The 22972-nt window shown below is 36.0% G+C and overlaps 1 protein-coding gene across 1 annotated transcript in view; it reads left to right on the top strand.

The window, feature by feature from the left end:
- The window catches only part of LOC134528038 (dipeptidase 1-like), a 318410-nt gene that overhangs the window by 166260 nt on the left and 129178 nt on the right, over nucleotides 1-22972 (top strand). The window contains exons 5-6 of the mRNA XM_063361232.1: nucleotides 5209-5278; nucleotides 7428-7604. Of these exons, the coding sequence (XP_063217302.1) occupies nucleotides 5209-5278; nucleotides 7428-7604 (247 nt within the window). The remainder of the gene's footprint in view (nucleotides 1-5208; nucleotides 5279-7427; nucleotides 7605-22972) is intronic.

Genomic DNA, 22972 nt, shown 5'->3' with positions numbered 1-22972 from the left:
TTCAGTACACCTTAAGGGTTTCGTTTATAGAAAATAAAAACTAGCTGGGTCTCCAGGTAGACAGGATCGTTAGGATGCATCCATAATTTTACATGTGATTCAAGTAATGCTCACAGTGTATCTGCCGAGTTACAAAATTTGATTGAAAACCGGTGCAAGTCTTCCATTTCACCGCGAATTAATATTATTTACTCACCTCAGATCATCTCCTTTAGAAGCGGCAATAACTTTGAAGTCACTTCGGTTAATTAATTTTTTTCCAGAATTACAGTTTCTTAAAATTATTTGATATGTATTACGCCATTATATATTCAATAGACGGCTCGAAACAAATTGGTAACTTACTGTTCCCAGAAAACATCAAATACTTTCGTGGGAAACGACTGAGTGTGTATCAAGATTTCTTGCTGTAGTCAAAAAATAATAATTTGAAAGTAAAATTGCTGACATCTCCAACATTGTGCTTGGCGATTATAATTTTCGTCTAGAGAAATGGTTAAAATTTCCTCTTAATTTAAGACGTGCTTGCACGTAATTTCGGTTATTATCAAATATTCGCAACTATTCTTAATGAACGTAAAATGTATACAAGTATTTTACAGAGAGCTACTTTTGCATACAATGATACGAAATATCATCAAGCCACGTAGCAAATGTTCAACAATCCAGCTGCGTTTATCTTAGCGGCTTGTCAATAATTAATTCTTTGGCTAATTTGTAGATTTTTTTTTCACCGAGAGTAGTACATTAAGCTCAAAGGGTTACACCGGAAGCACTTTCAGCTTGCTATGCACAATTCTCCCAGGGCCTTTTTCCAGCCAGCGCAGGAGTGACAGGCTGTTACAAACGAAACTGCCTTCGCGGCAGTAAAAAATAAACAACTCTAAAACAAGAGCAGTAAACTGCAGACTTTAGGATTTTGTATCATCCATCAAATGGTGGATAAAAAAAGCCAATGGAGATTAGAGAATTTTTTTCCTGTACGCGTTTTCTTAATGCTCGGTGTCCAGAAGCTGATTTGTTTGTTTAAATTTCCTGTCATTACTTTTGATTTATGGATTTTACTGCAAATGTATTTTTATAGATTTCTTGCATATTATATCGTGTCAGTTATTACTAAACATGTTTTTCAAACGACAGAACGTTACGAAACAGACTTAGGTGACTTTTAACCACGTTTAAATAATATTTTGTAAGTATCCGTTTAGAAAATTTGAGACGTAACATAAAATTTATGACAGCTTTCATAATAAATGTGCAGGAAATCTCTCAAACAATAACAAAGACAGGAGATTAAGATAAGTAAGTTGGCAGGTAAGACCTAGCCTTAAAGACGTAGTTTTGTGAGCTTGTTAGTTCACAGCCCATGTGGAAAGGAAAACGGTCTTCGTTGATTCATTTAGCATCGTTTTGTCATGGGGAATCCTGTGTTCGTCGGTGCCGTCGTCGATCTTTTGTCCATAATACCTGTTTTTTTATATTGTCGTGTTCAAATGTTTGGTACCTTAACCAGTTTTGTTGTCTGTCTGTATTAACTGTTCTTTGTTTAAACTGTGTAGTCGTTGTTAGCCCACGATGTTCATCTGTGCTGTTATTTTTTCGTGACTAAATTCCTTCCACGCAATTCTTGCGATCTCTGATATTTAGTTTTGAATGTGTTCCTCAGTGTTGTCGTCGTTGTGCTGTCCATAATACCTGTTTCTTTGCATATTTGGGTCCATTTGTTCGACAATAGCTGATTAAATATTTTTCACTGTGGATTTTTAGATATGTTTTATTATGTTCAAGCATCGATTTTTTTCATTACAAACAGTGCTATACTGCAATGGCGTATGTGCAATTTTTTTTATTAAATTGACATAACCATTGAATTAATCATTTAAAGATTGTTGTAACCAATTTTTAAGTATGTGTTTTGATTTGGTTCCATAAAAGAAAACTTTATTTTTGAAACGCCTAATCGAATTTAAATATGGGGTATTCGATATAAAAGTAAGTTTTAGTTTAAAAAATTGTGTATTATTATTACCTTGGGTCCGGAAATATAGTTTTACACTTCACTGATTTATTAATTATTAGCAAATCATTTTCAGTTATTAAAAAAGCATGTTTAAAAAGGTATTATTTGGAATTATTATGACCACAACCACTTGACGAAAGTGTCGCTGTGTGGAATTCCCGCCAGTTATAAAATATTATAACTGCCTCAGCCTCGTAAAGTTATATTTTTAACTATCTGAAACCCATGTCTTTTTTGAAGTACCCACAACCCTACTACTCAATTTATTCATTTTCGCCCTTTGTTCCTGTTCACAGAACTAAAATTTATTTTGACTCTTAACGACTAGGGACGTTATAATGGCCGTTATGTTCAATACATTCAGTATCAGCATTCGTTTTTTCCTTCAAAGCCTTTAAACATTTAAAATCGTCAAAATTTAACACGAGTGTATATGAGGTGGCTAACTTGATTTTTTCAACGACCTTAACTATTACGCTGTTTTACTAAACCAACGGGTTTTTATTTAGAGAGCAAATCTTAATTTCTGAGTCCTGAAAATATTTATAGTATTAACATTATATTTATTTTAAAAAAATCTAGCAGAATCATACAAATTTTGAATAATGAAGATTCGTTCATAGTATTGTAAGTAGATAAAACTACATGATACTAAATGTTTACTATTTGAAAAATAAATTATTTTATGATATAATATCACTAAACAAAAAATCACACAAATGCAAAACTGCCAAATTTTCAGCAAAGCACATAGTTTATCTCCTTTAAATTTTGTTTATAGAATTTATCTGTAATGGAGTAATGAGAAAAATTTTAAAATATTGGCCTAAAGCTTATTTTGTGACCTCACGCATCCATATACAATACGTGTTGAAATTATTTTTGTTTACGTTATTCAAAACTCACCGCTGATGTATATATATATGTCTTGTTTAATTTGCTCCTGACACAGCGAATGGAGGGTCGTGCATAAATTTGGCTGCGTGTTCTGGCCGCGTGCTTCGCATATTTCCGGCTGCGAGCGCCATGTAAATGCGCGCCCAGTGGTTGTTCCGAATTACCACTCAAACAAGCAGCTAAGCCTCCATAAATTGCACATGTTAGGGAACTGACATCCGAGCGCGCGGAAAACAATGTGTAGTATCCGTTGCTCCCGTTATAAAAAGTTCCTGAAATATCCTGTGTGACGTAATTGCACTTTGACCTACTTTGTCATGAGCCATGTCGTATGGTTTTAAATTACAGGAAAAATATTTCACGCGGACGTTTGCAATGTCGACTTTTTTTTTATCATTTCAGAATTTTCTATTGTGTTTGTTGGTGTATGTAAATGTGTTACGTTTTGATTGCTACGGAACTTTGAACAAAACCTGGCGTATCAAGTTAAATTATTTTCTGAAAATGTTTTTTTCTGTCATGTGCGGTCTACGTTAACTTACTATTACCACGAAACAATTTTTTTCTGAAAACGTGTATGTTTACTGAGAGAGAAATACAGAGTTGTGGACACAAAAATTACTTTTTGATTATAAATATTAACAAATATTAATTTTGCGATAAGAAAATATGAAGGGAAAGTGCCCCCAAAATTGGTTTTAAGCTACAAATATTTTTTCCACTAATTATAAAAAAGTAACATTTTTATAACTACTTTCAATTTTGAGTAAAAACAATAAACGGTAAGTGGAATTTCTAACGGGAATAGAAACAGAAAAGATTAAAAACTGCAATATAAAAGCATTTAATTATCTCCTTTAGGAACCCCTTGAAATTTGTGTTAAATAAAGATAAATTGTAAAGCTCGTAAACATATTTGTTCACGAAGATTGAAAGTATATACAAATAAAAACATGAAAATTTGTTATATTATTATAAGGAGGAAAACTATATAAAAGTAAGCCTTCGGTAGTAAACCAATAATAATGGTCAAAATAATTTCACTAACATAATACGTTACAAAATTAACACCCCTGTAGTTTTTTTTTTTCAATTAAAAATACCTCCACTTCAACATATATTACAATGACGTGAATAAAGCTCGTATAAACCCAAGCTCACAATGCAAAGTAAAAAAAAAAGTGCTTGGTTTGCTGGGCATGAAGTGGTTTTAATTTTGCAGTGATTACCGCACGCACAGTGAAAGATATAAACACACCGATAAAAAAAATACTATTCTTTTGAAACAATGTATCGTCTATACGAATGATTTGTTCATTCAGACGTGACTCATTTTTCACATGCTAGGTAATATACAACAGATATTTGAGAGAGGGTTCAAACTTTTATAAAATCAGTATTTTTGCCATTTAAGCGCGGTATAGCATTAAAAAATATTTTAGAAGCAGTAAAAAAATTTTATATTTTCCTTTCGGTTTCGGCTTGAAATAGTTTAACTTCTTTAGAGGATTTAAACAGACCTGCCTCACTTTAATGCATTAATTACATTTATGATGTAAACAAAAAAAAGTGTTTGCTACTTTAAACCAGTGATGGCCAACTTTAATCTTTTCGAGGGCCAGATATCATTTTTGAAAACCATCCAAAGGCGAGACACCTGTGAAAAAAATATTAATTTTTTCTACAATAGATTTTTTATGTCATACGTTTCATACAACGACAAATAAATACAATATGTGGCAAATGATGGCTAGTCTTGGTTGCATTCTACGGCAGTGTTATAAATGATATGGCCCTCTCAGCTGATAAGCTTGTCAACTTAGTTACTAAAATAATAAAAGACTTTTTTAGAATAAAAATACAATTTGATGCTGAAGACAGCACGACATTAACTCTGAATCGAAAACATTAAAGATTTTCTTTGTTACAGTGATAATAAATTATTTGGCAGCAGGTACTTTGTTATAACATTAATTTTGCTGATGACGCCTATAAGCAGAGTATTTACTAACAAAAATTGTATCTAGTAGTATTTCATGTGATTTTATTTTATATTGACGTTGTTTCATTACAAATATAATACAAAAAAATATTCTTACTGTTTGAATAATGTGATGTGTTAAGTTACTGTAAAAATTATATTTATTTGTTATTATCCATTAAGTTCTGTCACTATAGTGTTTATTATTTCATCAGTCCATACCGTTGTAATGATTCTCTAGTGCTTTAGTGTCCTTGTGAGTAATTTCACATGATGTACAGAATGTTCTAAAACTTGTCATTTCTGTTAGGGCAGACTCGTCATCAGAGTCTTTGCTCGACTCCAGTACAGGTGGCCAAGGGCTCACCGACTTCGGTAAAGTAAGTACCGACATCAGTCAATGTGCAGTCATTCCAATATTTAAAACTCTTTTAACGTGTAGTTCAGACAAAATGCATGCACTGCTATATCGTCAAATAATTTTAATAATTTCACTGCACGTAATTTTTGTTTTTAACTTGAAGATAACTTTGCCATAAATATATATTATTCTGTCTCGTCTTGCTTCAAGTTTTAGTAATATTTTGTAAGGAAAAAAATGTGGCATTCTTAAATTGTTATATTTTTTCACTTAAGTATTGCATTCCAGCTTAATTTATGTAAAAAATTATTTTAATCAAATAGAAAAATCCTCGCATATCAAAATATTGTTTTTTCCAGGTGTTGGGATTGAACCTATGACATTCGTAATGATAAGAATGAATGATATATTGGAGTAAATGTAAATTCCATAACGTAGATACCACACCTAACTTTAAGTCATCTACAGCAGAATTTTTTTTTAACTTCTTTTAATAATTTTTTACAATCTTAATGCTAGATATTTTCCGTTGAATTTTCCATTCTTATGTTATGAATATAAAATTGATAAATACTTTTGAAGTAACGTAAATAAAACTTTTAGTTGTGATTAAGTAATTATATATATTTCGTAATTTCCTATACAAAACTCTATCTTGGCCACAGAAAACACTTCTTTATGAAAAAAAAATTCCAATTAATTACCATTTCTATGTTAAACTGTAGCAAACAAAAAATTCAGACATATATGGGCAAAAAAAATTGAAATTGTCATTAAAATATTTAACCAGCTTTTTCAGTGTCAAACTATAAGCAATTTAGTAGGCTATATGTTGTGTTACTATAACAATAAAGAAGTATATTATATATGTCAAAATATGACAACTATATATCAGAAAACGTTTTGTTTCAAATAATCACTGTTATAGTGTTTACGATATTTCATTTTACTTTTTATTCAGTCGTTTTTAATTTTTACAAAAAAAACGCTATGAAGGATTGGTCATACATGCCATGTTGATAATTACATTTGTGTCGTCTTTAATTTATTTATAGATTTGTTCTGTAAACTTATCAGAGTGACTTTCGTTAGCCTTATTGGTCCGCAGATATATTCATCTCAGCACCTTTTCCCCTCTAGATATCTTGTGCATTTTTTTTTTAAATGGTCCTAATATTTAAAATCCCATACGAAAAAAATTATAAATATTAGTCTGTTTCAGTAGATTTAGTTTTAAAAATTACGTTAATGCATTTAAAAAATGTGTAAAAAAATCAATAGTCACGTGAAGATAAAATAGACCACTTGTGTGTATATACATGTATATATGAGTGTGTATATAAGTGTATATATATATACATAAAACCACAGGTAACTTCGGCGCGCGCCATGGCCCGCCTGAATATTTCAACACAGAAACGTTATTCTTTGAAATTTTTGTTTGTACGTGCTACAATATGTTGTCAGCAATTACTGTTATTAAACCATTATATTCTTACAGAAATATTGTAAATATTATAAATTTTCTAGTCTAAATGTTTTTCATAGCTTTAATTTTTATTTTTTGTATGTACGTTATTTAAGTGTAATTTTTTTTTTCCTTTCATCATCGCATGTCACATTTGAATTTATTGGTCATTGTTCATAATAACATGGCATTAAAATTTTCTTTAAAGAATTTAATATTATATCATATTGTCTGGCCCTCGGATTATTCAGAAACTACATCTGACCCTCAAAAAGAGCTAAGTTGGCCCTCATTGACAGACGACAGAGCCTGGAAGTTCGCGAGCAGAAAGCAAACCCAACGCTGTCCCTTCGTGAGCTGATGGCGCATTTGTGTTCGCCACTTTTGACTCGCGGTGCACGCGCATTTTTCTGTTTTGTCTCAAGTTTTCTCAAAGTATAAGTATTTACCAAAAGTGTCATATATGATCATACAGTTAAAAAAAAAAACTTTCAGTGAAATTTTGGAGAGGAAATTTTGCGGGTAAAAATAAAAATTGCAAAAGTGCTACAGAGACGTACCAAAATTCAAATACGCAACTTGGCGTGTGGGACCGAGCCTTCGCAGAGAGTATTTTATTTTCTTTGATAAAGGGTGGTTTGAACGGTGTGCTGTGTGAAGCCGGCCGGCGAGGGTAAGTGTTGGTTTCCCGTCGCGGCAGGTGGTGGTGATGGAGATGAACCGGCTCGGCATGTTGGTGGACCTGTCGCACGCGGCCCCCGCCACCGTCATGGCGGCGCTCAACGCCACGCGCAGCCCAGTCATCTTCTCGCACTCGTGCGCGCAGGCGCTGTGCAACGCGTCGCGCAACGTGCCCGACGCCGTCCTCAGACTGCTGGTAAGCGCGTCCTCAGACTGCTGGTAAGCGCGTTCTCAGACTGCTGGTGAGCGCGTTCTCAGACTGCTGGTGAGCGCTTCCTCAGACTGCTGGTAAGCTCGTCCTGTCCCAGTCCAGACTGCTGGTAAGCGCTTCCTCAGACTGCTGGTAAGCTCGTCCTGTACCAGTCCAGACTGTTGGTAAGCGCGTTCTCAGACTGCTGGTAAGCGCGTCCACATACTGCTCGTAAGCGCGTCCTCAGACTGCTGGTAAGCGCTTCTTCAGACTGCTGGTAAGCTCGTCCTGTCCCAGTCCAGACTGCTGGTAAGCGCGTTCTCAGACTGCTGGTAAGCGCGTCCACATACTGCTCGTAAGCGCGTCCTCAGACTGCTGGTAAGCGCTTCTTCAGACTGCTGGTAAGCTCGTCCTGTACCAGTCCAGACTGTTGGTAAGCGCTTCCTCAGACTGCTGGTAAGCTCGTCCTGTCCCAGTCCAGACTGTTGGTAAGCGCTTCCTCAGACTGCTGGTAAGCTCGTCCTGTCCCAGTCCAGACTGTTGGTAAGCGCTTCCTCAGACTGCTGGTAAGCTCGTCCTGTCCCAGTCCAGACTGTTGGTAAGCGCTTCCTCAGACTGCTGGTAAGCTCGTCCTGTACCAGTCCAGACTGTTGGTAAGCGCGTTCTCAGACTGCTGGTAAGCGCGTCCACATACTGCTCGTAAGCGCGTCCTCAGACTGCTGGTAAGCGCTTCTTCAGACTGCTAGTAAGCTCGTCCTGTACCAGTCCAGACTGTTGGTAAGCGCTTCCTCAGACTGCTGGTAAGCTCGTCCTGTACCAGTCCAGACTGTTGGTAAGCGCTTCTTCAGACTGCTGGTAAGCTCGTCCTGTACCAGTCCAGACTGTTGGTAAGCGGTTCCTCAGACTGCTGGTAAGCGCGTCCTGTCCCAGTTCAGACTGCTGGTAAGCGCGTCCTCAGACTTCTGGTAAGTGTGTCCTGTCCGCTAGCTTACCATTATGTCCAATTCCCAGTCCGAACTGCCATGTCCGAACTGACAGTTCGGACTATACTGAAGCCTCCAGCTAGCTGTTGCTGTTTGATGTATCATTCCATCGTAGAATGCTGAAGAAACTTGGGACGTTGCACTTTTAGTTAGAAAAAGGAAAAAAAAATAGCAGAACAACCAAAGAGCATGAACAAAGATTTATGCCACGACACTCAGCTGATGGACTGATGAACTGATTTTTTTGGACTGACGGTTTGGACTGGCGAGACGCTGTTCCCACACACGGCAGTTCGGACTAAGTGCTTGCGAGCCCACTGTCCGATATGATGCGAAGCCATCAGTTCTTTAGTCCGTTAGTTCCGACTGGTCAGTACACCGTCCTTACTCACACGGCAGTTCCGACTGTTTAGTTCTAACTGATATGTCTGAACCTTAAGAGAACAATTTATTTTGAAAAAGTTTTTCTTTTGCCAATATGGTATCTTTAGCAGACACGTTTTTAACATGGAGTGGCCATGCACAACATGGCTGTGGGTGTCTTTTCTGAAGTTGAAGTCAAATGGTTAGCAACTGGATGGCAAAACAAATCGTAGCTGTATTTAAAATTTGGAAAACATATAACTCGCTAGGAAGAATCTTAAAAATGCAATCATGTAGTAAATGTTGCTAAACAAGCAAGATTCAAAAACAACTGCAAGTAATTAGCGTTTGAATTCATAATAATCTAAAATTTTTCTGCTATATGCTGATAGAAAATGGGGTTTACATTACTAATATTGCACATACCAACACCCTTTCTTCTTATCTCCATGATGCACACAGTTAGAAAACACAGTAAATGAACGAACGTTTAAACGAAGATTTTATTCAAATGTACGAAACATGTTTTTTTTTATCATAACTGGATCTTCGTAGAAATGGGAAGCCTGATATGCGTAAAGTCTTTTCATCACTCCCGAATACTTACCTTTGTGTAACGAATCAAAAACGCGCCATAAATCTATCAAGTGACTTAACAAATATTAATACGTGAACTGTTAAAAGAGGAAAAAACTAATTATTTGAAAATGTCAGCAACTAACTTTGATTCTTCACTTGATACCTGTCACTACGAGATAGGTTATGGTTGTACTGTCCCTGTCAATATTGAGACAGACTATTTGCAAGCACAGCAGGGACGCACGTATGGCGACGCCTGCATTGCTGCACAAGCGAACGTCAAAACGGTTAATTACACGCGAAGTTCAAAAAAGGTCCAAGCTACACGTGTGTGTAGAAAAGGCTTCGGATAGAGTAGGTTTCCCGCGTAAAACCTACGCCAGATTGACTTCCGAACTATGTAAAGAAATTGTAAACACATACGTGTTTAATGTTAAAATATATTTATATTAATTATGTAATATCTTGGTTCTCGGTATACGGCATTTGGAGGAGTTTCTTTTCATGAAAGGAACGGAAGTTGCATGTAACGGAAATGTGTAACCACAGTGCTACCATCTGTGGCGGATGGCGCGAACCAAAGCTCAAAAATCTAAAGGGAAACATAATGGTATTAACTGTTTGATAAATTTTATCCAGATTGGGCCAATATTTTAATAAAAAAAGTTTTGTCGAAAATCAGTTCCAAACCCGAGGTTTAGTATTTTTTTCAAGTCTTTTTCGTTTTTATCGGAGCCCTTTCCTTATATGGTTGAAATTTTGGTCTGCTAATAGAATCATCCATTATTTATTATAATTTTTTAATATACAGACGGTATTCTTTTTCATTCATGTTTATAGCAAGTGAACTGCAGTAACCGAAAATCTACACAGATACCTGGATAATTTGGGTCCAGTACTCTTCCAGGAATTCAAGGTACACTGAATGTAAGTTTTACTGCACGGGTACCACGTGCTGCCATTTTTTTTCCAGCTGTTGGTTTGCGACATGTTTTGCGGGACATCCCTATAAACTGGGTACAGTGTAGTGTTTACAATGTGGAAACTGTTTTAAAGAAAAGTAGTTTACTTACGTGACTGTGTTTAGCGACGGAATCACTCACCATCAGAAGGCGTGGTCAAGCACAGGTTCCGCAATGTTTCTGATTTTGCAATATGCCGAATAAATTACAATCTCCATGAATTTTTCGTCTCATAATTATTTTAGGGCGAAATAACGACGTTCTTCTTAAAATAAGGTGATTGATAACTGTAGAACGAATTTATTTTCTTCGTTTAGAACCAAAAAGAAACTAATTTTTTGCAAATATGTGTGGAATGTATGGAAACCTATTAAACAGTCGAAAAATAGACATTCGTAAGCTTTACTTACCTGATACGTCGTGATTATTGACCAAAATATTCGTGTTATTAAATACCCGCAGGAAAGCATTCACAGTAAACTATATGAAATTTTCGGTTTTCAACCAATACCGAGAAAGCAAAAAGGATGAAAAATATTTTAAAAAAATTTCTAATGTGATTATTTATGGGCCAAAAAATTTAGTTAGTTAACGAAAACCACGTTTATTTAACATCATGCTTGTGTTTAACAGTGAGTAAGCCACTAAATAAGCTTTCCTTTGAAATTTTTTCAACATTTAATGTTGAATAAATATAGGTGTGTGAATGACTTTAACTGTATAAATATAATCAGTAGATAGGTATTAGAATCAAAAGTCTTTTTTAGTGTGCACTTAGCGAATATAAACTTTCAAAAATTAATAAAAATTAAATTGGTTGAAATGAAAATAATTTTTGTGATCCAATATAGCAGTTTTTTTTGTTTTATATTATGAAATAATAAACTAACTGTAATTCATTCTTTTTTTCTAAATAACTCTTTTAAAATAGCCACTTATTCACACATATACATGCCCCCACACACACACATCTACACGTGCAGAGGTCGGTGCACCAATTAAACTATAGTTTTTTTTATGCAGCAGCAAATATGTTCCATCTTAATTTTTTTTATTAAAAAAACATTTAACTATGATCTCGCTGGACACTGAAAATTCCACGTATTTGTTTATGCGAAGCAAGCGGTGGCCACGTCTGCATGATTGCAATGTAGGCCTATGTGTGTGAGGCCTTTTATTTTTCCCTAAGTCTATCGTTGCGCCATGTTGGTTGAAACATTGACTGGAGTGTAGTGTTCGCATTGAGGAAACAGTTTTAAATAACGTTTTTTTTTTCTTTCAAAAATTGTTTGTTTTCAACGATGGAGATTCTAGTTCATGCCTACTTACCATCATCAGACGTCATCAAGCACCATTTCCACAATGTTTTGTGCGGAACAACATGGTGAGTTTAAAAAGTGACTTCAATGACGTCACAGCATGCCAACTCCTGACCATTACTAACTGCAATACGCAAGGCACGGGATGGCGCTATTCAACCATGGAAGTATTAATTTATGGATGGGACGTATGTTTAAAAATTCAAGTCATTCTGGCTTTAAAAGAATTAGCAAAATATCAGGTACTACATTAGCTTGTGCCAGATTTTTTTATAACCTGGATGGGACTCACTTAGCAGAATTGTAAAAAAATCCATCATGAAGTGAGTATAACTGAACAAAAATGTTACAGCACATCGACAAGAAATTAGCAAAACTTCATTACACCAAATATGGGTGCTTGGTCAACCCACACGTTGGAAGTGTAACATCATACATACAGACATATAGGAAGTTTGTAGGGTTGTCAAATTTTCAATCTCAAACCATACTATAAACATTATATATACATGTATAGTAAATATCTTTATTAATTTTATATAAAGTACGTTTTTGTTAATATTTTTTTTAAATCATCCAACAAAAAAGAAATTATTCTAGAATACATTTCTTTTTTCATACTTCTTAAGTCATGCACATTGGAATGCAATTAGTTTTCTGATTGTGTGGTATGTTTCCGCAAAAGTAATGTATAAGGGAGTAAATATTTTATTTTCCCTTTTTTTTCATCTACCATAAAACGGCAACTATAGAATTTCAAGTCACTAGGTAAATCTCATTAAATCAAGGTATTTTTTTGTCAAATTAATCTGTCATAATTCAGTTTAAAATTTTAGGTCTGTGGTGTGTTAATTGATGGACGTTACACAATATCAGCTGGAACATACATTATTCCAGACGCTGAATTAGAGCAGCAGTATTAAAAATAGTATAGCAGGGAAATAGCGTGGTATATCTTTTGATGTGTCTCTGGACTTTCATGGGCTGTTTATTTTTTGGTAATGATTAGCGAATTCAGGGGAAAATGTATTTTTTTTGTGAAAATTAAATTATGTGAAATAAGTAATCACCTTGACAAATTACCACCCGCCATGAAGACCCTCACTTTAAATAAATGCATACTTACATAGCCACCTATAGCATATATGTGTACTTCGAAGACATAATACACTATGTCCTTTTTTTGGGCAAACAAATAAACTGGACCACCGTTTGACTTTTTTTCTAGTGGCACACAACAATAAGCTCTACAATATGTCAAAATTGCATATATTTTTGGTAGAAAATAGTTGATAAAATAAGTGAGGTGCTATTTAAAATCTCTCAAACTGCTCTACCGAGGTACAAATATATATTACAATAATAATTTTATATTTCGATCTTCCAACAAAAAAAAAGGATGAATAGAAAGCAATAATTCAACTAGACGTCAGAAACACAGGAAAGAAGTAAAAGAAACCAGGACGGAGCAAATAACACACGCGGCCCCAGCAGGGGGCAGGTATAAGTGCTCCTTCATTCCAGACGTTATTTACTGAAGGGCTTCTACGGGCACTTCCCTGCCGCGCTCTCGACGACACAATCCAGTTGCTCGCCCGGCCGTCTCCCCCTCGGTTTCTGAACGCGCCCTCTCTCCGCTAATGGGGGGTCCCGAGCGCGCGCGGCGGGAAAACTGAACGCGCCCGCCTCCCTAATGACGTCGTTCAAGCGCGCCACCTCGCTCCGCCGAGCACGACCAGTTAGTGGGACGAGGATGGCGAGGAAGCGCGCTCAGTGCATTCACGGAAAAGAACGTAGTTCTGGAAAAAAAACAAACCTTCGTGAGAAAGCCCTGCCCGCTATTACGTATAATGTAATTTCTTCATCAATATCCCCTCGTATACGTAGTCACGCAAGCAGGCACTCGTTACGAGAGTAATTTGAAATTAGTCGACAGCTAAATTGGTCTTATTATGTTTTGCATGTATTATAATAGTAAATTGAGTGTCTCGTCTACAGAGAGTTTCCCAAAATCGCCGATTATATCCATTTGTTAATTATTTACAAGGAAATAAAACTAAAATGTATTTAATACATTTCCCTTAAAGTTAATTAAGTTTAAGTTTAAGACTAAATTATAAAATACCTTTTCAATTAAATATATTGTTCTATGTTCTTTCAGCTAAGCAACACATCGATTAATAAGGTTTCCAATAACGTTCATCCTAAACCTGTAAAAAAATCTGGAAAAGTTATTCATTTCTTCATTGATCTGATTTTTTTAGTGAAAGACTATTTACACTTTTATGTTGGAACTAACAAAAAAAATGATCGTCATTTAGGACCACGCACTGGTAGGGGTAATGTTGCATAAGATGGGACAAACACAGCTGCAGCCAAAATAATGAACGCCAGTGCTGTCTGTCAGCATTGAGAATAAGCTTCTAGTGAGTGGATTCAGATGTGGAGAAACGAGGTTCCGATTCCGCTTTGTAAGTTGTCTTCAAGAAAACAGAGAGAATATAGGAAACAATCAAATATGGTGGCAGTCGAATTTAAATGACGGAGGGTGAGCTCCGGCACACAACATGGTCGCCTGTAAAGTGGGTAGACAGAGGGAAAGTTCCGTCCTGGGGAAGACAGCTGCCGTCCAAGTGGAGTGACAGAGTACGGCTGCTTGTTCGCTCCCAGCAGTTTTGCGGGTAGTCGGAAGCTCGGGGTCACAAGGGAAGTAAAGGCCTTGTTTTCACAGGCGTAACAAGCTGTTTACAAAACCACAAAAAAAAAACTGGCTGGAAGGAATGGCGCAGAAAAAATAAATCCACCAAGAATTCACGAGGAACGACTTTTCTCTCTTTCCTTTTTTTCCCTCTTGTGTCTTGTAGTAACGAAAAGAGCAGTGACGCATTCGACGCTAGCATCGAGATCTGGAAAAACGTCCATTATTTTAGCAGTTTTCAGGAACGTAAGCAGCAGTAACTTTTTTTACCTCTCGCCTTCCGGGAAGTGACCAACATAATGTGCGGTGGTGCCGTGAGTTGGTTTAGATGTATCATATCAGTCACATTCCTACATAATGATCCAGGGTCAAACGCGGGTTTTATAATTTGAAACTTCTTTGCTGAGGGTGCTACAATTTTCGAGCGTTACGAAAATTCCGTTCGCATGTGGGGAACAGTTTGGTAGGTGGGGGAACCGGTAGAGCAGGAGAGTGCGTCAGCGGTGACGCCACTCCAACGCATGCGCTAGCGATCTAATGGGAAGACAGCGAAAGGGGGAGGATAGTTACGTAGCGTAGCATACTATATTCTAGTTGTAACGGTCGGAAGGGGAGATGGCAGGAGTGAGGTATGAGGCAGCAGTGATGCTACGGAATTCTTGTAACGCTGCTTTTGTTTGTCGTCTCCTCAATTTTCGTATCGGCTTACGATTGACGCTACAATATTTCTTTTATTTAATTTAAAGTATCTACAATTTATTTATTCGTGTGGTAAAGAGTTATTGATTTTTGCAACTAACTTTATAGCTATAATTGATTTTTATGTGAATAGTTGATTGAAATGTAAAAAAGACGTATAGACTTAAGAGTTTAGCTTTATACGTATAATTTATTTTTGATATATGAATATACTTATTTAAAATGTTAAAATGACATATAATTAATAAGTATAGGGTAGCCCGGGGCTATTTCGAACATGGGGCTATTTCGAACACACCAAGTGTTTTGTCACACTGCGCACATATCTTGCGCATTGGCTTTGCCATGTTGTGTACAGTTGTTAGGTAAGGGTCGCGGAAGAAGTTTATTGTAATGTGTCTGCGATTGCTACATAGATTCGGCTGCGACGTTGGATTTATTCGGTGAAGGTATGTACCACAACTGAAAAATTTAGCCAAATTAAACTTTCTAGCTATACAAATTAAGGCATAACTCTTAAACGACCTAATTTTTCGTCGTGGGTTAATCAGGTGTGTTTACTTGCAAGACTTCCGTTTTATCGTACATTATAGTTTTGTCATAATTCTGAGTGGTTGTAGGGTGGCTAATTTATTCGAATTTGGTTACATTCGGGGCTATTTCGATCACTAATACTGAGACTAGACTAATCACTTGATTATACTTATTAATTAATTTGAAAAATCGTAGAATTGTGGCAGAACTCATATGAAGTCAATAAAAATGTGTTAAGTAAACAGAAAAAAAAAACCATATAAAATCTGCTGGAAAATTAAGTTTTGCTCCAATGTTTGTTAAAGTAATGCAACATGATCTATTTTTGTTTCTATTTTGATAAATAATTGCTTTCTTTAAACAAAAATGTTAATATTTACATTTAATGTTAATGTAGTAATAATTGTTAAGGTGGTGAAATGGTATTAATGCGCGGCTCGGAATCTATACGGCTTGGGTTCGAACCCTGCCTGAGCTGAGGAAACGTTTTCTTAATATTTAGTTCAGAAAAAATATTCAGTTGTCATTATCATTAACAGTATGCAAAATGTTGCCGAAACTAACCAACGAAACAATTATTTAAGTAAGCAACCATGTAAAATATAACCAGTAAAATATACAGTTAAAAATTATGCTCTATAAAATCTGATTAAACCTACGTAATGCTAATAGGTACCTATTGGTTTAGGATCAGCATAAACTATTGCTTGGTAAAACCACTCGTCTTGTGTTAAGAGACTTTCAGTTAATTCCATCTTATTTTTGCTGTGACAAACGATATAAATGGTCGTGCCATAGCTTCTCATTCGTTAATTAGGCTACTTTTGAAAAAAAATTTAATGTCATTTTGTTTGAAACAATTTTTTTATGGCCTACCTGAATTAATGTCTCTTTGAATGTTTTATGAATTGATGTAAGCTTTTGGACATACGCCATTGATAAGCACATGTATGTCTGTAGAAGAAAACTACAAAAGACACAAAAGACAAAAAATCAAATTAAGCAAATTGCTTGATTTTGTTTTTGTCTTTTGTCAATTCCACATACCCCAGAAACCTCAAATGAATCCATTCAAACAATGTCTCCTGCTGGAAAACAAGAGTCACCCTTTGCAGAAATAATACCAACACCTCAGAAATGTGAGACTAGGAAACAGACAAGAATGAAACCTGGACCACGCCACCTAACATCTGACGAAGGAGTCAAACAGGCAGTTGAAAAAAAGAAAAAGAAGTTTTCAAGAGAGAAAAGTACACCTACAGCCAGTATGTCGTCTAGGGCAAAAGAGAAGAAAGTCATCAAAAAAATATTCTCTATTAGTGATGAAGAGTCTTCCATTGAGATCTCGGACGAGGACGAGGAAAATGTTCCCTGTGACTTCTGTAGTTTAGGATATTTTTCCAAACAGAGTGCATCAAAAGGTGACTGGATACGGTGCCAGAAATGAAAAAAGTGGTTTCGCGTGATTTGTGTAGGTGCTGCTGGTAAAAAACAATTTATCTGTGGAAAATGCACCTGAAAAACATGTTACTGTCAGTGATCGGCAATAGCCCCAACTGTGATCGGAATTACCCCGCACATGTGAAAAATTTTGTACTTTACACACATTAAGTTTTAAATTTTTATTTCCCATTAGGATTGCTTTGGAAACTCTTTAAAGTATATTAATGTGTAGCTAAGATATCTGTGTGTCATGTCCTTCAATATAAAAATAACATATATTGTTTGTTTAACAGAATTTCGGGTTTGAATCTGAATTGATCGATATAGCCCCGGGCTACCCTAATTTATGTTTGTTTGGAGTGTATTTTATCTTTTATTTTATTCAGCTGGAGATCGTGATTTAACATCAAGCCTAAAAATAATAAAAAGATGAAGCAGATAAGATTATTATCAAAGCAGATAAGGTATTATCAAAAGCAACGTGGGAATAAACTACCAAAAGAGGCACCAAAAGTGCCATCGAATGCGAGAGTATAGGGTGCGGAAAAAGGAATTTTTTTTTAAATTTGAGATAATACCCGCATCCTTACTATTTTCTATTATTATCTCTTGTTAAATTAAAAAAAAACAATAATTCAATCTCTATCAATACCTAATAAGCTAGACGTTTCACGTGGACTCCACGCACACAGGTTTTTTTTTACGTGTGAGACATCGCACGTGGCCGTAAGACTCGGGTTTTTATTACTTCCCCCTCCCCCATTGATGTAGGCCTATTCCGGCACTGCTCCATCTGACCATCTCGTCCTTCATCTGTCTAATGCTCTACAAGATCCTGTGACATTAAACCCGTAAATACTCATGCGTTTAAACAATTTAATATGTAAAGGAATTCATTTCAATTTTTATTGACAGTAACTACTAATGTGTACGATTGTATGTTAATTTTCATTTAAAATCAGTTCTAAAACATAATGCTCTTTCCTTTTCGATAAAAACCACTGTGTTTTTTTAGAACCGTAGTAAATTTAAGACCAACGTTGCATTAATGCATATAATACCTAAAGAACTCTATCTATTATCATTAGAGATAGGTCAGTAGTTAGACAGTAAAATTTAGCAGCATCAAAATGCAATAGTAAAACTTTCTCCTTTTGTTTACCTTTATTTTTCCTTGTGCCTTGAAGTAATGCAGTAAGCAGTGACGCATTCAAAGCTAGAACCAAAAAGGAACTTGGCGGGGACCGTTTTGACCACCAAATCAATGTAAGAGTCAAAATTTAATTTGTTACAGAATAAAATTAAAACCAAATGTTGCAAATGTGTATATATCCACGTAATATATTATATTGTTTCCATGAATAATTTCATCTGATCAAATCGTAACTTGAACAGTTATGCTTCCTACTTTTTTTATAGATTTGACCTGTTGTGCAGAGAGAAAATGAAAATAGAAAGCTGTATTTTGACCCTTCTTGAACGCACCGCAGCGGTCGGTACAAGTTTGAAACTTTCTCCCCCCTCGACCCCTGGAGCCAACTTTCACAACTGTCAGCTCGGAAGCGTCTGTCACGCTAAACAGCTAAGGAGACGCGCAGAGACGCGCGGAATGTACCAGTTCAGGTGGGAGCAAGTCAAACTGACAGTTATCTCTGACACTGTTACAACAGCAAATAAAAAGATTAGCCGAAAGTTTTTCAAGTTGTTTGGTTTCGCCGCGTTTTTAACTTTGTAAAAAAATTTTCAAAGAGACTCCCGCAATTTTAAACATTAATGTTTCGGTGGTATCATTTATTTAATACTGCCATTTCAAAATAGTTTGCAGAAAAATTTTAATTCAACAACAGATTTTCTGAGACTACGACATCATAACAGTAGAACTTAGTCACATTTGAAAAATTATTTCAACTAACATCCTGATGAAAATAATGCAAACTTTAGCTTATAACATCAGGGAATTTTTAAAATTATAAACTCATTAAAATAATATTTACCAAATAACAGTTTTTTTGTAAACATCTAAAAATTTAATATTTTTTTAAAAACAGATTTTATTAATCTCCTTAAAATTCAGTGACCTTTCAGAAATTCACATTAATAAGCCAGAAACACCAATTCTGTATCATTTAATCACTAAGGTTTTTATTCTCACTTAACATTTGTAAATAAATTAATTTTCAAATTTCAAAAATAAAGAATAACATAAACTTTAAAGATATGTTTTTACACTAGTCGTAAGGCTGGTAATGTTTTCTTTCATCGATATGGTACACGGAATCTCAAACCCAAACACTCACTTAGTGTTGACAAGATTTTGCCACTTGTCGGTGGCCTGATTTCATTGGGCCACGTCACGTGTGTCTGCAGCACGACGGGAAAAAACAGCTAATTTTTCTACGTGTAGTGGCGTACGAACTAAGCGTTTGGGAATCACTGTGTTGGATAAGGCCTCCGCGATCCCAGCGCTAGCAGTGGTGACAGCACGTGGAGTATATTCTGTGTTAAGGGCTCCATCTGTCTGGGCACACATCCGGTGCACACCGCAACAGGAGAACCCATAAAATTGAAATACTACTCGATATTCCACAGTGGGTTCGGTTTACTAAAATAATTTTAAATTTAAATTGAAGAAAAGTTCCTTTTTTAGTTTTTAATAACTGTATTTTTTGATAGTGAATCAGGCAAAAAATTAATTTTTAACTATAATAATTCTTTAATACACATAATAATCAGCGCTTAAAGGGGATATTGTGCTAGACGAGAGGCAAGCATCGCACTTATCATTCCACGTCATTTTCACGAACATACTGCTAATTTTTTATCCTCCTTTAAGTTAGGGGGCAGCACTAATTACAAATTATCTAAGTTTTGTAATACTTACATAATTATGCACGGATAATATTTTTAGTTTATGGGTTATGAGTTTTTAACTTAGTTGGGATATGAACCCAAAAGAACAAAATGGTTTGTAAACGAAACATTTAAAAACATGTAAATATTTGCAAAAATCAATACTCTTCTTTATTGTATGTGCGTTTTTACTCTGTTTTTAATGACACACAGTACTTACAAGTTTGAATCGATCGTAGTTTCAGAAAATATTAATTATTCTAGAACCAGAAAGAACTCTTCGTTTATTAGAATTACGTTCTTCCTTGAATAGTCTATAATTTTACTATGGTTCCTAATAGTGTTTTTTTCCCTGGCAAGTCGGATCCCTTTAGCATCATAATTCCGCATAGTTTCAGAGTTGTCACAGAACAATGTCTTTTTGTAGACGTGAGTAGTATAGGATAGCCGGAGCTGGCACAGGCGTCAGGGTGTGGTGCCTGTGGTGCCGAGCCACATCTCTGACGTCACGTCCATCTCTGACGTCACGGCGGCCATCTTGGATGAGTGTAACGGGACATATCGTAACGGGACAAGTTTGACCTTGACCTTTGACCCTCAAAATTCGCCAAAATTGGGCAAAAATTGCCCAAAATTCCACAAAATTCGTCAAAATTTACATTTCTGTGAAAAAAATTCCGCCAAAAATTCTCAAAAAATTCCACAATCCAAAAATTAGAATTTCGAAAAATCCTCAAAAGTCGTTTTGTCCTAGAAAGAACCCAAATTCCTAAAAGCGGCTTAAAACTCCTAAGAGCTAGCCGCTCTAAGCCGCCGACCTTGAAAATTAGGATGCCATGGCAGCCATATTGGATGATGACGTCACCGTTGCAGTTTCCGTTACGGCCGCCATCTTTAAAATCTTCATTTACTATCCGATTTCAATGAAAAAAATTTTAAAATTTATTAAAAAATTCAAATAATAAAATTTTAATAAAAAATATTTAAAAAATATACTTTTACGACACGGAGTTCAGAGTCCTCGGTTCGAACCCGGTGAGGGCAAAAAAAATTAAAAATGGCGACCGATCCTTCCCCCCCGTGGTGACTTTTGGCAGACTGACTCCCACCACTTTTTTTCAAAGCATATATATCGTCATCTAGTATGACGTCATGTCCACCATCTTGTCTTCGTTGCTGGAGACCATCATCTTGTTTTCGGCCGCTAGAGTGCGCTGGCACCATGTTAGTTTAGTTCTTATCCGCTAGAGTGCAGTAATCATTTATTACTGTGACACCCGCCATCTTGAAATTTGGCCGCCATCTTGAAAATCCGTAATTATTTAGCTAGAAATTCGGGAAAAGTTCCAAAATTCATTAAATAAATCACTCATTAACTTACATATCGATTCGATCCACTCCTGTCCTTGGTTCAATACCCGATCGATAAAAAACATCTTTAATTAAAAAAATACTAAAAAAAGTGTTAGGTTTGAGAAACTAAAAACACCACAAGTTCTTTTAAAAAAAATTTTATTACATAAATTCAATACACTACTACAAGTACAAAAAAAACACTGACAAATTACCAAAGCCTTTTGGATACCTCGATTCAAACAGTCTTCTTGTTGTATGGTACTACAATTGTGTATTACATAATCCCGTAATTTCAAGTTTTTGATCTTCTCACAGTACGTGCAGTCGGGTGATGGAACACCGCTGGATGCTCCTTCCTTCATCAATGCCACTGGAACTGTTGACAACCATTGTAACACTGCTGACATGCTAACTTCTGAAGCATTTGAGGTCTGCTCTGCAGAAGATGTTGCACGCGTCGAAATCTCCTACTGTGCTGAGAGAGCAGGTGTAGCTGTAGACATCGTTGTCATCGTGCTCTGCACTGATGATGGTAGACCTTCGATCCAGGTTGGTATATATAGTGGTAATGATGCCATCGAGTTCTCAAGAATAGCTAGATACCGGTCTATTATGTTATACAAGTCTAGCTATCCGATCCGTTCATTACCGCAGCCAGAGACGGACTGAAGTCCATATCACCAGGGTCTCACTTATATAGACTCATCAGTCGGTACAACACATGAGTCAAAACAAGATCCATGTTCATTATACTCACACTTAACTTTCTCAGAGCATTTTTTATAATGAAGATGTAAGCTATCAAGACGTGAAATTAGTTTTTTGCACTTATTGCACTGAAATTGTATTCTTTTAACATTATTAGAACAACTGCTTCTTTCATGTCTCCGAGCATTTGAGGTGATAGTAAATGATGCATCACAGTATTTGCACTGTCGCAATGTATGCTCTTCATTAGTTGAAGAATCCATTGCCGACGATGAAACTTCGGATGAATGGTGGTATCACATCTGTTGAAATCTCTTCCAATGTTGACGCCGTCGTTGCCAACGGGATCTGCACCTTCTCCATCGTAGCTGTCGTCAAGGTTCCCGTAGACGATGGTACAACCTCCGAGTTCGACGTTAAAGACGGTAAAGATGCCATCGAGGTTTCAAGAACAGCTAATTGACACGACTTATGCACCAGAAGAAACAAACTAGGTGATCCTTACACCGCCGACGTCAGTAACAAACTGAGCGTCCTGCTGTCTAGGACTCGCTTATATACATGCACCGTATGGAATAATACGCTAGTCAAATCAAGAACCATTTACAATAATACTAAAGTCAAATCTACAAATTAAAAAAGAGGATCATTTGATCGAAAAAAAATATCGATCTCTCCAATATACGCCAGGCTCCAAGAGCTACAATTCACGTCATCAGATCCATCTACATTTTGCTCCTATGCTTCAATTGACCATTAGCTGCAAGTGCTCCAACAGCTCCATCAGCTTCAACACGTAATGTACGCAATGTACGCGCAATACATGCAATTTACACGCAATAAATGTAATGATTACACAGTACACACAGGAAACGGAACG

Source organism: Bacillus rossius, chromosome 1 (genome assembly GCF_032445375.1).
Source record: "Bacillus rossius redtenbacheri isolate Brsri chromosome 1, Brsri_v3, whole genome shotgun sequence".
Lineage (NCBI taxonomy): Eukaryota > Metazoa > Arthropoda > Insecta > Phasmatodea > Bacillidae > Bacillus > Bacillus rossius.
Note: the sequence above shows the minus strand (reverse complement) of the source record. Positions and strands in the feature narration are given on the sequence as shown.